Consider the following 20,142-nt stretch of genomic DNA (forward strand, 5'->3'; position numbering starts at 1 on the left):
CAATACAAATATGTGATTTAATAAATATCTACTATATAATTGCTTCCACTGCCAGCCAAAGGGAGTTTTTCTAGGCCAAACCAGGGAAATACAACATTTTCTCGGAAATGATAACTGAGATACTATACATGGGAAAATTTAAATACTAATAACAATAATAATGATGTTTAATTTACTGACGTTGTTAGAAAAACCAAATAGGACTTTTTGGAAAAAAATAAACCAGAATATTTTCCCTCCTACTGTAGCCAGTATTCTCCTGCACAAATAGAGATATTTAGTGTCTTTAACATATTCTAAGAGAGTCTATTTAGAAAACATACATCAAATGGAAAATTAACATCATCACAGATATATCTGCAATCCTTCACTTTAGAGTGAACGTGAATGAGAATATAACTCTACAATCCACAATATGATTAACCGTTCTTCCCAGACTACTTGTAAAGACGAGTCTCCAGTTATCAGCTGCAAGAGACAATAGTCTATTTCTGCCACAGGCTGCCCTTAATTTAAACCATTGATTAATAAGAGCTACTACATCCCTCGAAATGAACACTTACTTTGATACGTCCAGTAGGAAGTCATTCAATTCTGTCTGTTTGGCAAGGCCTCTGCATACCTACCATAGAAAATAATAGCTACAATTATAAGAGATTTCTGCTTATTTCAAAATAAAACGTCCAGAATACTAATAACCTTATTTATTGAAAGAAGGCCTAACACAATCACTTGGATTATAATGTAATAATAATATCAATAACCATTAATATTTACTGAATACTTAAATGTGCTAAACATTGTTTTAAGCACTTTATATTTATTGTCTCAAGCACCACAAAACATTATAGGTTTGGAATTTACATTTCATAATGGAGTTATAAAGATGTTAAGAACCTTACTGAGGCTTCAGAATTAATAAGTGATAGAAGCAGCATTCAGGTCTGGATAGTCTACTCAAGTCCCTCTTTAGAACTACTTTACACTGTACTTCTAAAAACTGTAGTTGAGCACATATTCCACCTACACCAGATAATTCGAGTCCTTTCTACTCCTTCTATTATCCTACAGCTCGACTTTTCTTCCTAGCATACAGTTCCTCCCTCATCAACCTCAATTTGCTGAAACAGGAGTAGAAAAATAAAACCACAACCAAAAAAATAAAAAGAGAGAAGGAGAAGATACAAAGAACGCTATATTGCTACCATGTTCTTGAACTTTAAAGTCTAACCACCAGTAAAACTGTAAGTAGTTGGTGATTTCTAAATTAGATATCTTCAAGAGAACCAGATATCTTAAAGTTACAATGTTTCATAGATCACTTAGAGGAAAATTTAATTTAGGAAACGGAATCATAAAAATATCAATGCAACTCCAGTAGGAGATTGTTCCTAGGTTTTCAGTGGAAAACAAATACTACAGCAGGACATATGCCATTTATTGCATAAATTATACGTGTTTATTTTATATATAGATATCTATGTATGTGAATGCACGCACATATAATTGCAAAATATTTAAGGCAAGGAGTAAGTACATATAACTGATTAAGTTAAAATTTCCAGAAATAACGGAATATTCTAATATCCCAAAATAAGGCATTGGGTGACTTAACCTCTATTCCAGTCTTCAATGCCGCACTCCAAAAACCTCTTCTCCCTTAGAAAGCCCCTGCAAAAATACCCCAAAGACTCACCTGCACCTGATGTATTGCTACTGAAGCCCAGGCAAGATTTGCTGTTGCAACCTAAAAAAAAAAAAAAAGAGAAATACATACCTATAAGTAATAATACATATTTTTTATATATACACACACACACACACACACACACACACACGTTTTCATTAGTCACATGTAGTCATCTCGACAAAGGACTGGGGCATACACGTATATGAAGAATTTTCTGAGATCACTGAGCTTTTGAACATTTTCCAAACACAAAGCACCAAATATTTTCAAGGTTTTTCTTTTATATTTTCCCCTTCTATTTAACTGACTTTAATGTTCTCTTGTTCATCTTCATTTTGGATAAAATGGAAGACAAACTGATTGTTAAGAGAGCTGCAGCCCAATGATTTTCACAAAATTATTATTTTTGGGTTTAACAAAAATACTATTGAAAAACAATCTAATGACCACTTTAAATAATGAAATATTTCTAAAATGTAAAAATCATACATATATATATACACAAGCTAACAAGTTCCTCAAAATTACTAGCTATTCTACTTCTTTTATTATTCAACTCATTCAACAAATATTCATGAGTGTCTATTACGTACCAGGCACTATTCTAGGTGCTGGAGATACTGTAGTAAATAACAGAAATGGAGTAGCCTTCAGTGTACTTCAGGGAGAAGGACCAGAAATGAAATAAGTGTAGCATATAATATATTAGATAGTGACAGGTGCTACAGAGAAAAGGCAGAAGAAGAGAGAAAGAAACATTGGATAGGAGCCATTCAAATATACATGAAGTGTTCAGGGAGGGCCTTATAGAGAAGGCAACATTTAAGGAAATTCCGAAGGATGTGGCCGTGAGGGGGATAAATGGAGAGAAGAAAAAATGCAAAGCCTGAGTTAAGTAGCCTGCCAGCCTTGCCTGAGGATCCAGTGTGGCTGGAGTGAGTGAGGGACAGGTGGGGTAGCAGGAGATGGGTTCATTCAGGCAAGTGGACAGGAGTTAGGCCACTGAAGGAAACTGGTTTATACTGGATGTAATAAATGTATCATTTTAATATTTGCTTTTAGTATTAATGAGCCTATTGAGTGAACAGTGAATGGAACTCAAATGTATTTGACACTAGAGCCTTTTATTCAGGACACAAGCTAAGAAAAAGACATTTTAAGAAGACATAAAGACAACCAGAGTGTGAAAAGTCTCCAAAGTCCTTCTACTACTTTCTATGACTCAGAGTACGGCAAACCTTTTATTGTCATACTGGATTTTACTTAACAAAAGGACCATATTTCTTATGTAACCTGTTTCCTCTCTAAACACAAACAGGTTTTAAAAATCATTATTATTAGTATCAAAACACTGTTAAGCAAATTGTGATTTTAAATGATAATTCATGTATTTTCAGTTTAGTATTACTTAGCAATACGAACAAGCACCTTCAATGAGCTAGGTACAACTAAAAACTCTAACATGCAGCATTTAAAGGCCTCACCTCCTGGTGACTAAGACAGAAGGCCTCTTTGCCCCAGTGCCGATACAGCTCGAGAATACCAATCAAGTCACCAATCGCAGTGACAATTGGTAAGCAAAGAACAGACTGGATACGAGTCCCTGATTCCAGTCCAGTACCTCTTGGAAATCGTTCATCCTGAAAAACAAAAAGACAAAAAGACTCAGTGATTCAGTGAGCTGATCATTAAGTGATGATTCTTACTTCTATCAGAAATTGCCATGATACTTGTAAAAAAATAATAAGCAGTACTTTTCAAAGGAAAAATAAATGATGATAGCCACCATAAATCTTAGGTAAGAAAATGCTTACTTTTTCACGGAACTTATACCCAAATACTGCTTTAATATTTCTTTATCTTCATGCAGCATAAATTTAATGAATGAATGACGAATGTTAATTTCATATGATAATAATAAAAGTAATCATAAACGCTAGCATTTATTCATCATCTTCTATGTGCCAGAACAGTCTTAGGGTGTTTACAGGTACAATGCCACAGAGAAAATTACTCCAAATGTAAACACTATGTGAAGAAAATTATATATAAACTTTTTTTCTATTTTTAAGCCTAGAGTAACACAAAAGTTATGTTAATAACAGTCATTCTAATTGAATCGCAAAGGCCCATATTAAGTATTCAAATAATCTAATAATGATCAACTATTTATCATAAGAAATGAAATTGGTTCTTTGATTTTAATACTCTTCTAGCTTAGCAAATTTACTCAAAAGAAGTACAGGGAAACTGAATGAATTAATATCAAAAGCATCAATTCTATTTATTCAATTTCTACTGTCTGCAAGAAGCTATCAGGATGAATTAGAACTTCATGAAATAGTGTAACTCTGTACTTGTAAGGTACAGATCTTTTGAAAGCTTACATACACAACAGAACATTTTCAGATGAGAACTTATACAGCATGGGCCCTCCTTCTCTCCTTCCCTCCCTTCCTCCCTTCTTTCCCTTCTCTCCTTCTGTCTCTTCTTTCCTTCCTCTAGCTACCAAATTTATTCAAGGTCATACAAATAATAGTGGAAAAAACAAAATTAAAACCCAGGTTTCATGGCCCCTATTAGCACTTATAGCAATTTTTTTACATCTGTGTACTTGTTACCTTTAAAGTCTATATTCCATGTCATAAAATTTCATTAAAATGTCCACATGTACTGTGGAAGACTAGACTGAGGGCTCCACTTTGTCTAGTTTCTCTGTATCTATGTCCTTGGTTAGTGATCTATACTGAGTCTGGGCCTGTCCACGTGATTTGCTCTGGCTAATGGGAGGGCAGTAAATTTGATGTAAGCAGTGGCTTGAAAACTCACTTGTATGTTTCCCACTACTTCTCTCAGACTCCTGCTACCTCACAAAAACACGCCAGGATAGCCTTACTGGAAGGGGGTGAGAGACACAGGGAAAGCAGAGGGCATAAGAGGCCAGCCAGCACCTAACTGATGGGCAGCTGACCTCAGACACATAGGCAAGTCCAGCTGACAGCAGTCCAAACCAGCAGAATAACCCAGTCCTTAGATTCATAAGAAATAACACATGGCTACTGTATGATACCACTAAAACTTGAGGTAGTTTGTCATACAGCAATAGCTAACTCATTCATATGCATCCTAGCGAAATATGAAACATAAAACAGTAATTATTTAGTTTACATTCATATAAATATATACAGTATTTTTGTGTTTAACTGTACTGGCATGTGTTGAAATAAGAACTGTGCAAATTTAGCTCTTAGTGGGTAAAGGGAATTTTCTGAGTACAAAAAATTAACTTACACATTCATATATTGATCTGTAACTGGCTTTAATGCTTTTTAAAATGAAATGATTTAAATTATAACATCAAAATGATATGCCATCTTTCTTAATTAAATACTTTAGGTCAAAAATATCACAGAGTCAAAAAGCCACTTACTCCAAGGATGTCTTCCACTAGCAATGTTTTCCTGGACTTGGCTACATAAGCAGAGACGGTGGTGCCCTGAGTGATGGGCCCAGCAGGGATAAGGCGGGGTTTTCCCTCCTTTATCCCAGGTGGTGTGAATATGCACAGGCTCTAGGGAGAAGAAAAGGTGTTTTACAGACTTTCCTGTACATGTGCATAGTACAAAAAGACACACGTGAATCTTAACAGTCATAAGAAATCTGTAAGCCAAGTAAAAGAAGTCATAAAATGAGGAAAGGTGCTTTGCCATGATCAAACCAGATTATCTAAAGTGAAACTATCTCACATTTCCAATTCACAAAAAATACACACTCAAATTTCAAACTTAAATGAATGTACAGGCACAGAAACACTCTTCAAATAGCCTCCTATTTTGACACATAGAAAATAATGAAATGAGAAAAAATGCATCCTGTCATTGGGATCAAGATTCTATCAGACCACAAATACACACAGGGTCCAACCTCCCTACAGACTTGACACATGTTGTTACCTGAAGATAGAATCAGTAGCTGCAAGTCAAGTGATTTCGTTATATTTTTCATTTTCATTAGAAATCTTCCCTTCTCAGAACCTTCTCTTTATAAGACTCACTCACATTACTTCAACTGGCTAGTTTATAAAATTGCACATTCAGAATACTCTAGATGAAAAATTTGCTGTTCTCTGAGCAAAAATCTTGAAAAATCTGAGTGATCTTTCCCTTTCAAATGACTGGGTGGGAAGGTAATGTCCTGAAACTATTTTAAAATAAATTGTTTTTTAAAAATAGAATCAGTTATTTTGATGAAATCCAAACATATTTTAAAATTACTTTCTACTAAATAAGAATTGCTACTTAAATCATGTAGAAATTGGGGGGCAATATTTTGACATAATTGTATCATGATTATCTACAAAATTTGAAAATATAAATTTCCCACAGACTTCACTTTATCTTATGTTGGATTACTCTAACAAAGAATGAAGACCATTTGAAGCAATAAGTATTAGACAGCCCTCTTAACCTAAGCACCTTTCTACAATACTTGTTATTACTAAGGTAGTTCTAAGGATGAGACAGGTATATTTATTAACTTATCAGGTATGTGGTTTTTAAGCTTTGTAAAATTACAGAACTCTTTCTTTAAACATCTTAAAATCAAAAGAGAATGAACCCCATTAACTTGACTTAATAAACCCCATAAACTTGGTTTAATGAACAAGGAGGAAGGGGGAGAAAAGCAAAGCTTTGCTTTAACCCTGGGTACTTTAAATTAATAACAATTATAAATGATTAGAAGCTAAGTTCAAAATACTTGTATTTCCAAGTATATCTACATAGGGCTGTGCTTAAGTTGTATTTGCTATTAAGTACAATGCATGTGAAAAATTTATTTTAAGTAATTATTTTAAAAAGAACTAAGCTATTTAATATGTTTAAATAGAAAGTATACACTTACAGATTTAAAAATTACATATATGATGAATGACAATTTCAACTTAGTTATTCTTTAAAAGGCTAGAAAAACCATTTTCTCGTTACTGTAATTACATCAGGCAACAATATACACATGGCATAGAGTAAGACTATCATTAGATTCAGTATCTATCATTGTCCAAATACAATTCAGTTTTTCACCCTTTCTTAAGACAGAGTGAGTAGAAAGGTAATTCAAGAACAAAAAGAAGAGATAAATGCAAGAAAAAAAATTTTAAATGTGGTATATTTAGAATGAAGAAAAATTAGAATTGACAACGATTTTCTCAAACTATAAGGAAGCAACTGTCCCTTTTCTGTACCAAAGACGGAACTGCAGGAAGTGAACATAAATTGAACTGAGTGGTTTAGATAACTCTTAGAGAAGAACACGTCATAATAAAAACAGAAGGTGAACTCTGGAGCAAGCTTCCAACAGTAACTCTGTATTTTTGTGGGGGGTGTGGAGGGAGTCATAGTTTTTGGCTGCATTTGTTTGTTTGAAAATGTAAAACACATATCTTTTTTTTATGACTTAGCCATAGGCCCTTTAAGGCTGAATTTAATCACATGTTCAAGTTATACATAGCTTCATAATCCAATAATAACAGACTATCTTATACATTTCCACATTATTAGATGATCATATATTCAGTATTATAAAATATGTATTGCTTCTGTGTAGGTTTCATATGATACACAAGTAACAGATAAGCAAATACTGTACCCGAGAGTGTATGAAAAGCTCTTCTATTTATTACGCTTGCTGAAAATAAAAGGTTTAGAAGTCTTTCAACTACTTGCTAGAATATGAAAAACTTCTCTATGTAGTTAAAAAATAATTATCAAAAATTGAGTGATACTTTATAGTGGAAACTTTATACTTGTTTTCCTAATTAGCTCATGATTTTTGTTCACTTTAATCAAACAGAAATATTTCCAATGAGAGCTGAGGATAAATGCTAACAAAACATTGAATACATTGTGATATGAAGGCCCAAAACTGCAGCAGAAGGGAAAATGAAGCCTAACCTCACACAACACACACTTGTTTCTGACATGTTTTCATGGCTATACTTTCTCTCCTTTATATTAGTGGTTCCCTTCTCTGTTGTTTTTGTTTTGTTTGCCTCCAAACAATTTACCTGCAAGAGCTCCTTTTTAATATCCATTTCTAATTGAGCATCAGTCACTGGTTGGAATCACATGTTTTGCAGAAGCATTTTTTTAAATGATTTTTGCAGTTGACTGCATTGATAGGTAGCTACCTGTTACAAATATAAAAAGTCAATAATGAACCTCTAAAATAGAGGTTGAATTTTACACATATTCAGGGCTAGGGAAACGTTAATTTAAACTCCCTTTATTCCACAGATACTGTCAAGTAGGTGGTCATGGACTGAACCATTATCATTTTCCCACTGATTGAACTGCCACCTTCATCATACACTTCATCCTCAAATACACTTTTTTTAATTTTTAATTTTTAATTTTTATTTTTTTGAGACAGAGTTTCGCTCTTGTTGCCCAGGCTGGAGTGCAATGGCGCAATCTCGGCTCACTGCAACCTCCGCCTCCCAGGTTCAAGCGATTCTCCTGCCTCAGCCTCCCGAGTAGCTAGGATTACAGGCATGTGCCACCACGCCCAGCTAATTTTGTATTTTTAGTAGAGATGGGATTTCTCCATGTTGGTCAGGCTGGTCTGGGACTCGCGACCTCAGGTGATCCACCCGCCTCAGCCTCCCAAAGCGCTGGGATTACAGGCGTGAGCCACCGTGCCTGGCCTATCCTTAAATATACTTGGGTCTGTTTCTAAATTCCCAATTCTGTATCATTAGGTTTACTTGTATACCACACTGTTTTAATTATTATAAAAGGTATACAGTACATTTTGTGATATGGCAAGGCAAATCCTTAGTTCTTAGTATTTCAAAATAATCATGATTTTTTTATAAGCTATACACTTTGGCCTGGGCGCAGTGACTCATGCCTATAATCCCAGGGCTTTTGGAGGCTGTGGCAGGAGCGCAGCTTGAGACCAGGAGTTCAAGATCAGCCTGGGCAACATAGCAAGACCCCACCTCTACAAAAAATAAAAAAAATTAGCTGGGTGAGGTGGTGCATGCCTGTAGCACTAGCTACTCAGGAGGCCGAGGTGGGAGGATCACTTGAAGCCAGCAGTTTGAGGTTACAGTGAGCTAAGATTGTGCCACTGTACTCCAGCCTGGGTGACAGAGTAAGACCCTGCTTAAAAAAAAAAGATATATACTTTGCATTTCTCACTGGTGAAGCATCTACATGAATGCATTAATCATTAATAAACGACTAATATAAATAAGTTCTAAAGACATTCACACAGGAAATAGGGACTTCATTTTTCAAAATCAATCAATATAATTGTTGACTTAAAGATTTAACTGGGATATTCAGATTAATAAGATAAAAAACCTTATGCTATTTTCAAGAGAAGGATGAATGAAAACACCAGACATTATTTTAAGAAGTATTAAGCCTCTTATACATATATTTATAATATCGAACTTATCTATAATATCCAGTGTTGGACTGAGTCTCTAAGATTAATTCCTGCTCCACTATTGTATAAATATACGAAAACTTTAGTTAGGACAAGCATCTTTTAGAGGCTACAGATAAAAACCACAACTAAAAAACAAGGAAAAACTTTAAAGTTTCAAACATTAGCCACCTCTATCGTTTCCAAAGAAGAAAGTAACTGCCTTCAGGATATCTACTTGACCAAAGGCTGCTGCAGTTCTTTAGTACTTGAGAGTTCTAGAGGTGATGGTGACCACTAGTCCCTCCACCTCTCAACTAACATCGATGAGATTGCCCAAAGAGCAGGAAATCAATCCTATCAGAGGCCAGGAAGTCCTAGGGGAGGAATCAGCTTTTAAACTTTTCTGAGAAACTCATTATGAAGTAGCTAATATTTTTGAGGTAACAGCAAATTTTTATATCTATTCCTAAAGTGAGACAATTTAAACTAGAAAAGATGGGGTGCACAAGTCATCATCAATAGGCTGGTTCAATAAAGGACTTAAAAAACATTCAAATTATAAAAATGTAAATTTTGGGAAAAAATAGATTTGGTGGAAAATGAACAAGAGAATAGACTAATAGAATTTATAAAAACACCATCTTTTAATGAAACAGAAAAATTCATTGATATCAGCCAAATAGATGTTTACTTCACTTGGTTAATACTTGCTTTCATCTTTCTTTCCATGCACAATTCAAACATCACTTTATTCATGAGACTTCATTTCAATGTTAAGACTTCAACTCACAACCAGTTAAATTTTAGAAACACTTCTTAAAAAGAAAAAAAAGTACTTAGGTTTACCAATAAGCTATTATCCTTTTAGACACTAGATGGCACTGGATAGTAAACAAATTTAGATCTATGTAGATGGCCGTAAGTAAACAGCTCCCACATTTACCTGGAACTTGATATATGGATGACTAACTTTGTTTTCATAATTCTTAAAAATAAATCTGCTGAAGTTCACTGTGCACTTGAAAAAGGCAAACAATTACTATAAACTACTAGCTCTGAATACGAAGAATGCAATATTTCTGGTGAATGTTTAACGTACACATACTGAAGGTAAAACTTAAGATTCTTCTGCTCTTCCACTTTTCCCAATTGTATCCCAAGTAACAAAACTGAAATGTGTTCTTCCCAGTATGTGGGTAATAAAAATCAAATAACAAAGCGGCAGGGGGAAGCTATGTGCTTAAAAGAGGTATTGTATCGCGGTGGAAAGAGCATAGCTGCTCTTTGTAGAAGGCACAGTAACTTTAGAATGGGAGCCTAGCCTTTAGTTTTTGACTAGCTGTGTGAACTTTGACAGTCACTACCCATAAGAGACCTTGGCTACCTCATCACTAAAATTAAAAGATTAGATTAAAAAATTTGGAAGTGTCTCTTTTAGCTTCAACATTCTATGAATCTAGGACTCTAGAGTCATCTAGTTGCTCACGTTTATAAATAAAAATAACAAGCAACTGCTTAACTAACTTATCAAACCTGTAAATTATGGAAAAGTTATTTTTAAAATAACATACATATATCAATAAATTTAATTTTGAATTAAAAATTTTAAAGTATAAAGTACATAAGGTTTTCAGCTTTCACAAACAACTCTGATAGATAACAGTGGAAAAACTATAAAGATAATATCATCAGGTATGTTATACATGTAACTAAGTATAGCCATACAGACAATGAAAGTTTAAGCAAAAATTCAGTCATGAAAAAATTATTTTTTCCCAAAAAAACAACTCAAGAGCACTTTGTCTACAGCAGACAGTGCTATGGGCCAGGATACAACATACGTTGTTTTCTTTGCTAACCCCAGATTTCTCAGAAATTGCTTCTTCTGCCCAAAAGACATCCTTTATTTTCCCTTCTCATCTACTGAGAGGTCTTAAATCCCCACTCAACTATTGTCTTCTCATCATCCAATCTGTTTTTATGTGCTGCAGCCCCATCAAATTCATGGTCACAGAGCCCTTGAGCTCTTCTCTGTTAGTACATAAAAATCATGTGCTGTAACTAGCTGTTGATTTTTCTATCTCCCCTACTGCTTGTACATTCTTTGATGTGAGAAATAATTTTGTTTTTGTATGCTCAGCAATTTAGCACAGTTTTTTGGTACTTAGCAGATGTTTTAAACAGTTTGTTAAACAAACAGCATTTATGGTGTAACATTTAACTAATGGAGGGTAAATGGTGAATTAAGGTTTAGAAAGTTTAAGAATCTTGCCAAGGCACACAATTATTAATTATACAATTATTAAGTGGTAAAACAGAACTCACACAATCTAACTCCAGAACCAAAATTATTTCAATGCTAAACTACTTACTGGGAAGTTTTCCTTTTTTCCCAAGTTCTGAAAAAGTATAACGAGCACAGGAATTCTCCTTCTTAAAGGGCTGCCGCAGTAGCAAATGAACAATGTAGGTACAGGAGCCCAGGCTGTTGGGCTCATCACTGTCTCCCCGGGTTTAACATGGTGCCTGGTGATGACTGGTGCTCAAAAACAGTCAGATGAATCAATGCCCTACTGGTTTGCAGAAAGGTAATATTTCAACAGTGTCTTCAATTTCCTCCTTGGCTACTGCACTAATAAGTTTTCTATTATCGTTTGTATTTAATAGGATAACTTATATTTTCCTTGAAAACTGTTCATTTTTATCTAGGTTTTCACATTTGTTAGTAAAAATAATCCCTCATAATTTCTAATTTTCATTATATCTATTGTTTTGTTTTTAAATTATTAAACATATGTAATTATATTTCTCTTTTTCTGTCAGTTTAGTAAATGGTTTGTGTATTAGTCTGTTCTCACACTGCTAGAAAGAACTACCTGAGACTGGGTAATTTTTGAATAAAAGAGGTTTAATTTTTTTTATTATTATACTTTAAGTTCTAGGGTACATGTGCACAACGTGCAGGTTAGTTACATATGTATACATGCCATGTTGGTGTGCTGCACCCATCAACTCGTCATTTAACATTAGGTATATCTCCTAATGCTATCCCTCCCCCATCCCCCAACCCCACAACAGGCCCTGGTGTGTGATGTTCCCCTTCCTGTGTCCATGCGTTCTCATTGTTCCATTCCCACCTATGAGTGAGAACATGTAGTGTTTGGTTTAACTGACTCACAGTTCCACAGGCTTAACAGGAAGCATGACTGTGAGGCCTCAGGAAACTTATGATCATGGCGGAAGGGAAAGGGGAAGCCAGGAACTTCCTCACATAGTGGCAGAAGAGGGAATGCAAGGGGGGAAGTGCCACACACTTTTTACCTACCATCAGACCTCGTGAGAACACATTCACTATCATGAGAAAAGCAATGGGGAAATCCGCCCTCATGATCCAATCACCTCCCATCAGGTCTTTCCCTTGATATGTGGTGATTACAATTTGACACGAGATTTTGGTGGGGCAACAGGGTCAAACCATATCATTGTACCTCTGGCCTCTCCCAAATATCATGTCCTTCTCATATTTTAAGACCAATCAGGTCTTCCCCACAGTCCTTCAAAGTCTTAATTCACTCCAGCATTAACTTGAAAGTCCAAGTCTAGGCCAGGCATGGTGGCTCACGCTTGTAATGGGGAGGCTAAGGCGGGTGGATCAACTGAGGTCAGGGGTTTGAGACCAGCCTGGCCAACATGCCAATACCCCATCTCTACTAAAAATACAGAAAAAAAACTAGTCGAACATGGTGATATGTACCTGTAGTCCCAGCTACTCAGGAGGCTGAGACAGGAGAATTGCTTGAACCCAGGAGGTGGAGGTTGCAGTGAGCCGAGACCATACCACTGTGCTCCAGCCTGGGTGACAGAGCAAGGCTCTGTCTCAAAAAAAAAAAAAAAAATGTCCAAGTCTAAAGTCTCATCTGAGACAATGCAAGGCCCTTCCACCTGTGAGCCTCTAAAATCACAAACAAGTTAGTTACTTGTTTGGGGTACAGGCATTGGGTAAATGCTCCCATTCTGAAAGGAAGAAACTGGTCCAAACAAATGAGGTACAGGCCCTGTACAAGTTCAGAACCCAGTAGGACAGTCATTAAATACTAAGGCCCCAAAATAATCTCCTTTGACTCCATGTCTCACATCCAGTGCATGCTGATGCAAGGGGTGGGCTCCCAAGTCCACAGCCACAGCTCTGCCCCTGTGGTTCTGCAGGATATGGCCCCTGTGGCTGCTTTCATGGGCTGGTGTTCAATGCCTGCTACTGATCCAGGTGCATGGTGGAAGCTGTTGGTGGATCTACCATTCTAAGGTCTGCAGGACAGTGGCCCTCTTCTCACAGCTCCACTAGACAGTACCCCAGTGGGGACTCTGTGTGGGGGACCTAATCCCACATTTCTCCTCTGCACTGCACTAGCAGAGGTTCTCCATGAGGGCTCTGCCCCTGTAGCAGACTTCTGCCTGGATATCCAGGCATTTCTATCATCCTCTGAAATCTGGGTGGAGGCTCCCAAACTCTTGCCTTCTGTGTACCACGGCTAGAGCTGAAGTGACTGGGACACAGGACACCATGTTTGGAGCAGCAGGGCCTTGGGCTTGGTCCATGAAACCATTTTTCCTAGGCCTCTGGACCTGTGATGGGAGGGGCTGCTGTGAAGATCTCTGAAATGTCCTGGAGACATTTTCCCTATTGTCTTGGTGATTAATATTCGGCTCCTCTTATGCAAATTTCTGCAGCCAGTGGCTTGAATTTTTCCACAGAAAATGGGTTTTTCCTTTCTACAACATGGTCAGGCTACAAATATTCTAAACTTTTACGTTCTGCTTCCCTTTTAAACACAAAACCTTCTCTTTGTGAACACATATGACTGTGCATGGCTAGGAGCAGCCAGGCCTCATCTCCATCTGAGACCACCTCAGCCTGGACTTCACTATCCGCATCACTGTCAGCATTTTGGTCACAACCATTCAACAAGTCTCTTGGAAGTTTCAAACTTTCCTTCATCTTCCTGTCTTCTGAGCCCTCCAGTTTCCTTTGTTTTTAGTCATTATAGGAATCCCATGAAGAATTCTTAGACAGAAATTAAATACATTAAAGTTAGGGTCTAGCCCAGAAAAGAAAAGGAACCACAAGTTGGTAAATCCTAACCTAATATACTGAGTTTAATATGTGTATTATTTGGATAAATAATAATGTATTGATAACCTCTTCTAAGTAGTTTTCTTGATCTCTCAATAATTAAAAATACTACTATTTTTCTGTCCATTTTCTCCATTTTGCTTCAGAAACTTCAACATACCAGAATAAAAGACGGTTTGGTTTTTTAACCTGATCTAATTTTTTTTTCTTTTCACAGTTGGATCTTCTTTACAAGTAATTTTGTTATAATCACATAATGATTTCCATAATAATATTTTATGTTTTAATTTTAGTGCTTTTTAGTATTCAGTTTTGTTTTTATCTTCTGCTAAATGTTCTATGTGAAAAAAACACATAGAACTTTTTTCCTCCTTGCTTATATGAATGTACGTTTTTAAATTCTATTAGAACTTCTGACACATTTAAATGTTATTTGTTATATTTCTCATTACATCAATTTCAGAAATTTAATTATTTCTACTGAGAAGAAATTCATACTTTAATAAGTGTAAAAACTGTATAATTCTTTCATTTTTTTAACCCTTAGTATTTGTTGATATGGAAAGAAAATTTTCTCAGTCTATTTGGGTTTTATTATAATTTTGTCACTAAAGTATATAATTTTTGTTGTGAAGTTGAGTTATTTAAGAAAGACTTTCTTGCCATGATTCCAAATCGAGACAATTTTTTAAAGATTGACAATTACGTAGACTATGCTGCCTTTCATGTGCAAAAGACGAAACACAAAAATATATACAAGTATCTGCTTACCTATGCAAAAGATGCTTTATTTAATTTAATATGGTTAGTTATATTTTAGAAGTGTATCTTCTATTGCCAGTGATACAGCAGATTAGATCATTTGGCTGACACTTTTGAAAAAACAATTTCAAATTTATTTAAAGGCTGCATAAAATATATTTTACCCGTCTTTTATATTGCTTTGCTGGGTGGAGAAGAATGGAAGGAATCCACAGAAATCTAAAAGGAAGTAAATAAAGGAACCGTGGGAGGTAACCAGATCCCAAAGCTGGCTTTCTCTTGAGGGAATTACTAATGACTGAATAGATTGATCTTCTCCCAGGAAAGCCACACGGAGGATGAGAGACAGGAGAGAAAAGTTGGGGCCTTTCTGTGAGGAAGTCTAAATAGAGACCCCTTTAGAGGGCCAGGACAGGCAACAGGCCAAACATTCACCTTAGGCTGAAGGACAAATACGCTTACCCCAGCAAAGAGGCTGCAAGGAAACCAGATCATTTTGAAATTAGTACTGGAGGGAAAATAACAATCTCCTCTGAGAAGTCATAATTGTGCATCATGTGGATTGGACTCTTGAAGCCATACTACTTTGTAGCCTGAAAATTCATCTCAACCAGATAATTTAGTTTAAAATGGTTTTGGATTGGTAGTACCTTAAGTGACTAGCAGAAACAAATGCATGTCTATCTCCAAGAAAGCAACTAGAAAGGCACTTCTAACAAGCCTTGAGAGTATCCATTTAAGGGGCCCATGGAAGACTAGAAGTCACAGTTAGAGAGAGAGAGAGAGAGAGAGAGAGAGAGAGAGAAAGAAAGGAAAAAAACCCATAAAACACATAAGCAAAAAGTCACCATCTGTCAGAGTTGGACGAAACAAAGCCCAAGACACTGTAAATTCAAAAGAACACAGAAGAAGTATAGTTAATGTATTTCAAGAAATAAAAGACAAGTTTGAAAATATGTACAGGAAATAAAAAACTATAATGAAAACCAAAATAAATTTTAAAACAGTATCTTTATTTTAGTCAATATTCAGAGAGATAATTTATCAATCTGAACTCTATATCTAACAAAGATATATTCCAAGGAGTGGGTGAAATGAAGACAAATTCACACAAACACAAACTGAGAGTGCTTTCCATCAGCAGACTCTCGCTAAGGGAAAATCTAGAGGATGTATTTCAGATGGAAGAAAAATGATCCCAGACGGACGACTTGGGATACAAGAAGAAATGAAGAACAAAGAAAGTAGTAATCACGTAGACACATCTAAAAAAACACTTGAGTGAACTTAAGACTTCTCAGCCAATGTTTTCTTCCTACCCACAGAAATCCCTGCATCAAGGAAATAACAAGGCCTTAGCTATCTAGGCGGAATGCATAAAGGGCAAAATAGAGTGAGCAAAACACAGTAATTATCCCCAAGAATTATCCTCCCAGGCAGATAAGGTATCTGTCTTCATAAAGCTGACATGCTAGCAAGAAAGCCAGATAACAACCACTCAAATCACAGACAAACATGTAATCACAGACTCAGCTATGTTCCATGAAGGAGACTTATACAACATTGAGAAAGCAAAATACAGTGTACAGTGGGATCTGACTTGGGAAGCTCAGAGACAGCTACAATTTTGCTATGTACCCTGCTGTTCATACGGATATTAAGTTGAAGAAGACAGACTCAGTCCCTGAGATGTGGGAAAGAAAAAAGGAACAGGGAATCAGTGCCCCTAGAGAGAAGCATGCCCAGTAAATGGACTGACGTTACGAGTTTAGAATAAGGAGCCAGAATAAAACTGAGAGGATATTGTACCAGTCCTTTAAGTTACTAAAGTAAAAGATAAGTAAAGATTAAATAATTCAAATTGATACATAAAATTACAATTTAGATATCGTAGATAGAAAAGTGTTTTGCTGAATCATAAGAGGAACTACTTCATTGAGGCCAATGTATAAAGAAGTCTGCAAATCAAGCAAAAAAATAAATAAATTTTTTTAAGCCAAGTGATTAAGAATGTGGGTTTTGTAACCTAAATCCGAGCCCGCAAAGTCAGCATTTTGGGCTCCCGTCCACTGTAGCCATAGGGTGCCTGCTGCCTGCACCTCTCAGTCTCTGCCCGCAGCTGTCTCTATTCTCTTTCCACAGCGCAGGAGAGACCAGCCTGTAGAGGCAGCCTCAACTTCAGGATTGTTACCACTTTTGTTCAGGTGAACGGCTAGAATTGCTGAGTCCAAGATACAGGTTTTAGCAAAGAATCTGCTGGGGCCCTCATGGGCCACATGTCCACCCCAATCTGAACTAGAGACCCGAGGGTAAGGGGCTGGATGTGAGCACAGCTGCGTGGCCACACTGGGGGCTGCTGGAGGCGGCTCAGAAGGAGTAATGTGACACGGACCACAACAGACTGCATTCCACACATATCAGCCAATTAAAAAATAATGGCAAACTGTAAAATATTTTTCTAAAAGAAATTACTAACTTTTAATAAAAACTTTGACATTTTAAAAATAATTTTTAATGCACCGAAAAAAAGTAATATCCATTTGTTATTTTAGTAGCTTAGCCATTTTAGAATACTACCAGTGTCTGAAATATAGTTTATTTAGAAGTGGCAGTAATATCTGAATAATGCAAATTAATAAACATTCTTATCTGACTGTTTATATGAAAGGTACTAGGAGAGGGGCTTGGGAAATACAAGAATGAACAAGAAAATGTCTTTGCCTTAAATAAGCCTTTCATTTTTGAGGTAACAAGCGTAATTTGTTACAATACAAGGGAAAACAATGGCCATGGAAATGAATAAGATAAGCTGTAAGTTAATTAAATCAGCCAATAAATATTTTTGTGCAACTATTTTCACACTTTGCAAAACTGTTATATTTAAGAGTCCTATTAAAAATCTCAGAATGCTTTTGTCTCTATTCCTAGTAACATTGTATACAATGTACATAATACATATTCTGATTACTCAAGAATACAGGTAGCATATTGCAAAAATACATTCCAAATTTAAGATAGCAATGCCTAACACATAAGAAATGTGAAGCAAAAATGTGTGAAATAAACTTATGAGGGAATTTATACATTAAACTTATGAATATTAGCATTATTGGCTCAGATTATGCTAAAATATGTATACTTTTTAATACCGTATCAAAAATCAAATGCCAGTAATTGAACATCTTGAAATACTTTTGAAAGTGCCTTTGTATGTTACATTTTACGGTGGGCTGTGCTCCAGGTAAGTTAGACCAGAAACGCAGGATCCGGCCTGCTGGCAGAAGACTGGAGCAGCCACAGCTGAGAATCGCCATTCCTTGACTGGCCTGAGCCTACTGCAGTAAGGCAGCTTAGGGATCTAGACGCAGAGCCCTAGGACTTTTAGAGTCAACTGCAAAAAACTTTAAAAAGCACCCAGAAAATGTTCAACTTTCTGTTCTCATTTAATTCTACTGTAGATCATGTGTAGAGAGGGTACAGGAATTCCTCTACAACATCCCAACTCACAGTGCCAAATACCTTTTGTACAAAACACTAAATCTAGAAATGCCATTTTTAACGTAGGATACCACAAACCAAAGCCAAAGGAAAAACACACACACACACACACACACACACACACACACAAGATTTTATGCCTAAATGTTGCCACGTCAGTAAAATTCTTGACTGGTAATAACCAAATATAGAAACAAAAAACAAAATGAATTTAAATGAAAAGTACTTAATCATGAAATGCCTGTTGTTTATAACTTTTTTTAAGGAGCTTATGATATTTTCTTATCTAGAGCACCAAAATCTAAATTTAGATACTTACATTATTGCACTCTCCAAGGAAATACAGTGCAAATCCATCGGCTTTTGTGGCTGCCAAAGTAATAAGAAAAGGAAGAAACTGAGCTCAGTGGGAGAATCTAACATGTATGCATTCTCTAGGGTGAGAGGCAGATGTGAGTCTTTCCAATTGATTTGTTAACAGAATCAATGGTCATGCAGTAAATGGAACAAAATCATTTATGGCTTTACTTAATAGCATAATTAAAATATCCTCTACATTTTTCATCAGTGAGTATAAAATTTAAGATGATATGCTCAAATGCATATAGCAGTCAACGTACTACATAGTAACATATTTGTTGAATTTTATTCAGAATTATTGAATATTTTTTAAATTTGAGAATTGTGTTTAATTTTTTAAGTCTTTAAAATACCACAAGTGATATTTATAATATTAAATAACCAAAATAAGTATCAACCCAAAAAGCTGATGTATTCATCTATAATTGTCACTGAAGCAAACAGAATTTAACTTACCTAAAATTGCTTCAGGGTCATCTGAAGGCAACTATAATAGTTATTAGCGTAAGTCTTGGAGGGACCGCCTCAATTAAACCCCTACTTAACTCCTTTTTACCTGTGTGACTTTGGGTAAGATGTTTAACCTCTCTGTTCTATAGCTTCCTCATCAGTAGAATGGTGGTAATAATAAAAACAACCTTATGAGACCGTAATAAAATTAAGTCAGTTAATGCATATAATATGCATAGACAGGTGCCTAGCATATGGTTAAATACAAAATAAATGTTATTATGGTTGGTACCATTTATATTTTTATTTTCAAATTAAAAAACAAAAGATAAAATTGTCATAGTGGGTATCCTTCTGAAAAATCATGTCCTAAAAACAAGTGTATCCTTCTAAAATAGTACTTTTCTGATATAACTTTCCCCATTCTATTCACAACATAAACCATTTCTTAAATGGTATATAAAATTGTCATTTACCCAAATACATTTAAAATGCTTAGTCTCTCTTTAAAATTAATACATTTTATAAAGATGTGATTTAATTCAATAAAACTATGCTTTCCAAAGGAAACTAGGTGTTAATTAGAAGGCATAGTATACTACCTGTATATATCAGGCAGATACTTATTTGGGATTAGATAATTTAGAAAGTTTTAGGTTTGACTCACCTCTGGTAGTTTCATAATAAAATATTTTCACTTCAAATTTAGTCCAGAAATAGAAGTAAATATAGATGACTTTCATCTGCCTCTTAGTAAGTATTTTTTGCTGCTTTTTGTAAAAGAATATTTGCCCAATTTTTCTAAGAGGAACAC

The 20,142-nt window shown here is 35.6% G+C and overlaps 1 protein-coding gene across 3 annotated transcripts in view; it reads right to left on the reverse strand.

Moving 5' to 3' along the window:
- Positions 1 to 20,142, reverse strand: part of PDE10A (phosphodiesterase 10A) — a 335,868-nt gene that overhangs the window by 96,049 nt on the left and 219,677 nt on the right. For all 3 annotated transcript variants that reach the window (XM_024248249.3, XM_063725083.1, XM_063725084.1), the window contains 5 exons: positions 18,838 to 18,887; positions 5,121 to 5,261; positions 3,175 to 3,330; positions 1,697 to 1,747; positions 564 to 622 (listed from right to left, as the gene is read on the reverse strand). In XM_024248249.3, the coding sequence (XP_024104017.3) occupies positions 564 to 622; positions 1,697 to 1,747; positions 3,175 to 3,330; positions 5,121 to 5,261; positions 18,838 to 18,887 (457 nt within the window). The remainder of the gene's footprint in view (positions 1 to 563; positions 623 to 1,696; positions 1,748 to 3,174; positions 3,331 to 5,120; positions 5,262 to 18,837; positions 18,888 to 20,142) is intronic.

The sequence above is a fragment of the Pongo abelii genome, chromosome 5, assembly GCF_028885655.2.
Source record: "Pongo abelii isolate AG06213 chromosome 5, NHGRI_mPonAbe1-v2.0_pri, whole genome shotgun sequence".
Classification (NCBI taxonomy): Eukaryota; Metazoa; Chordata; class Mammalia; order Primates; family Hominidae; genus Pongo; species Pongo abelii.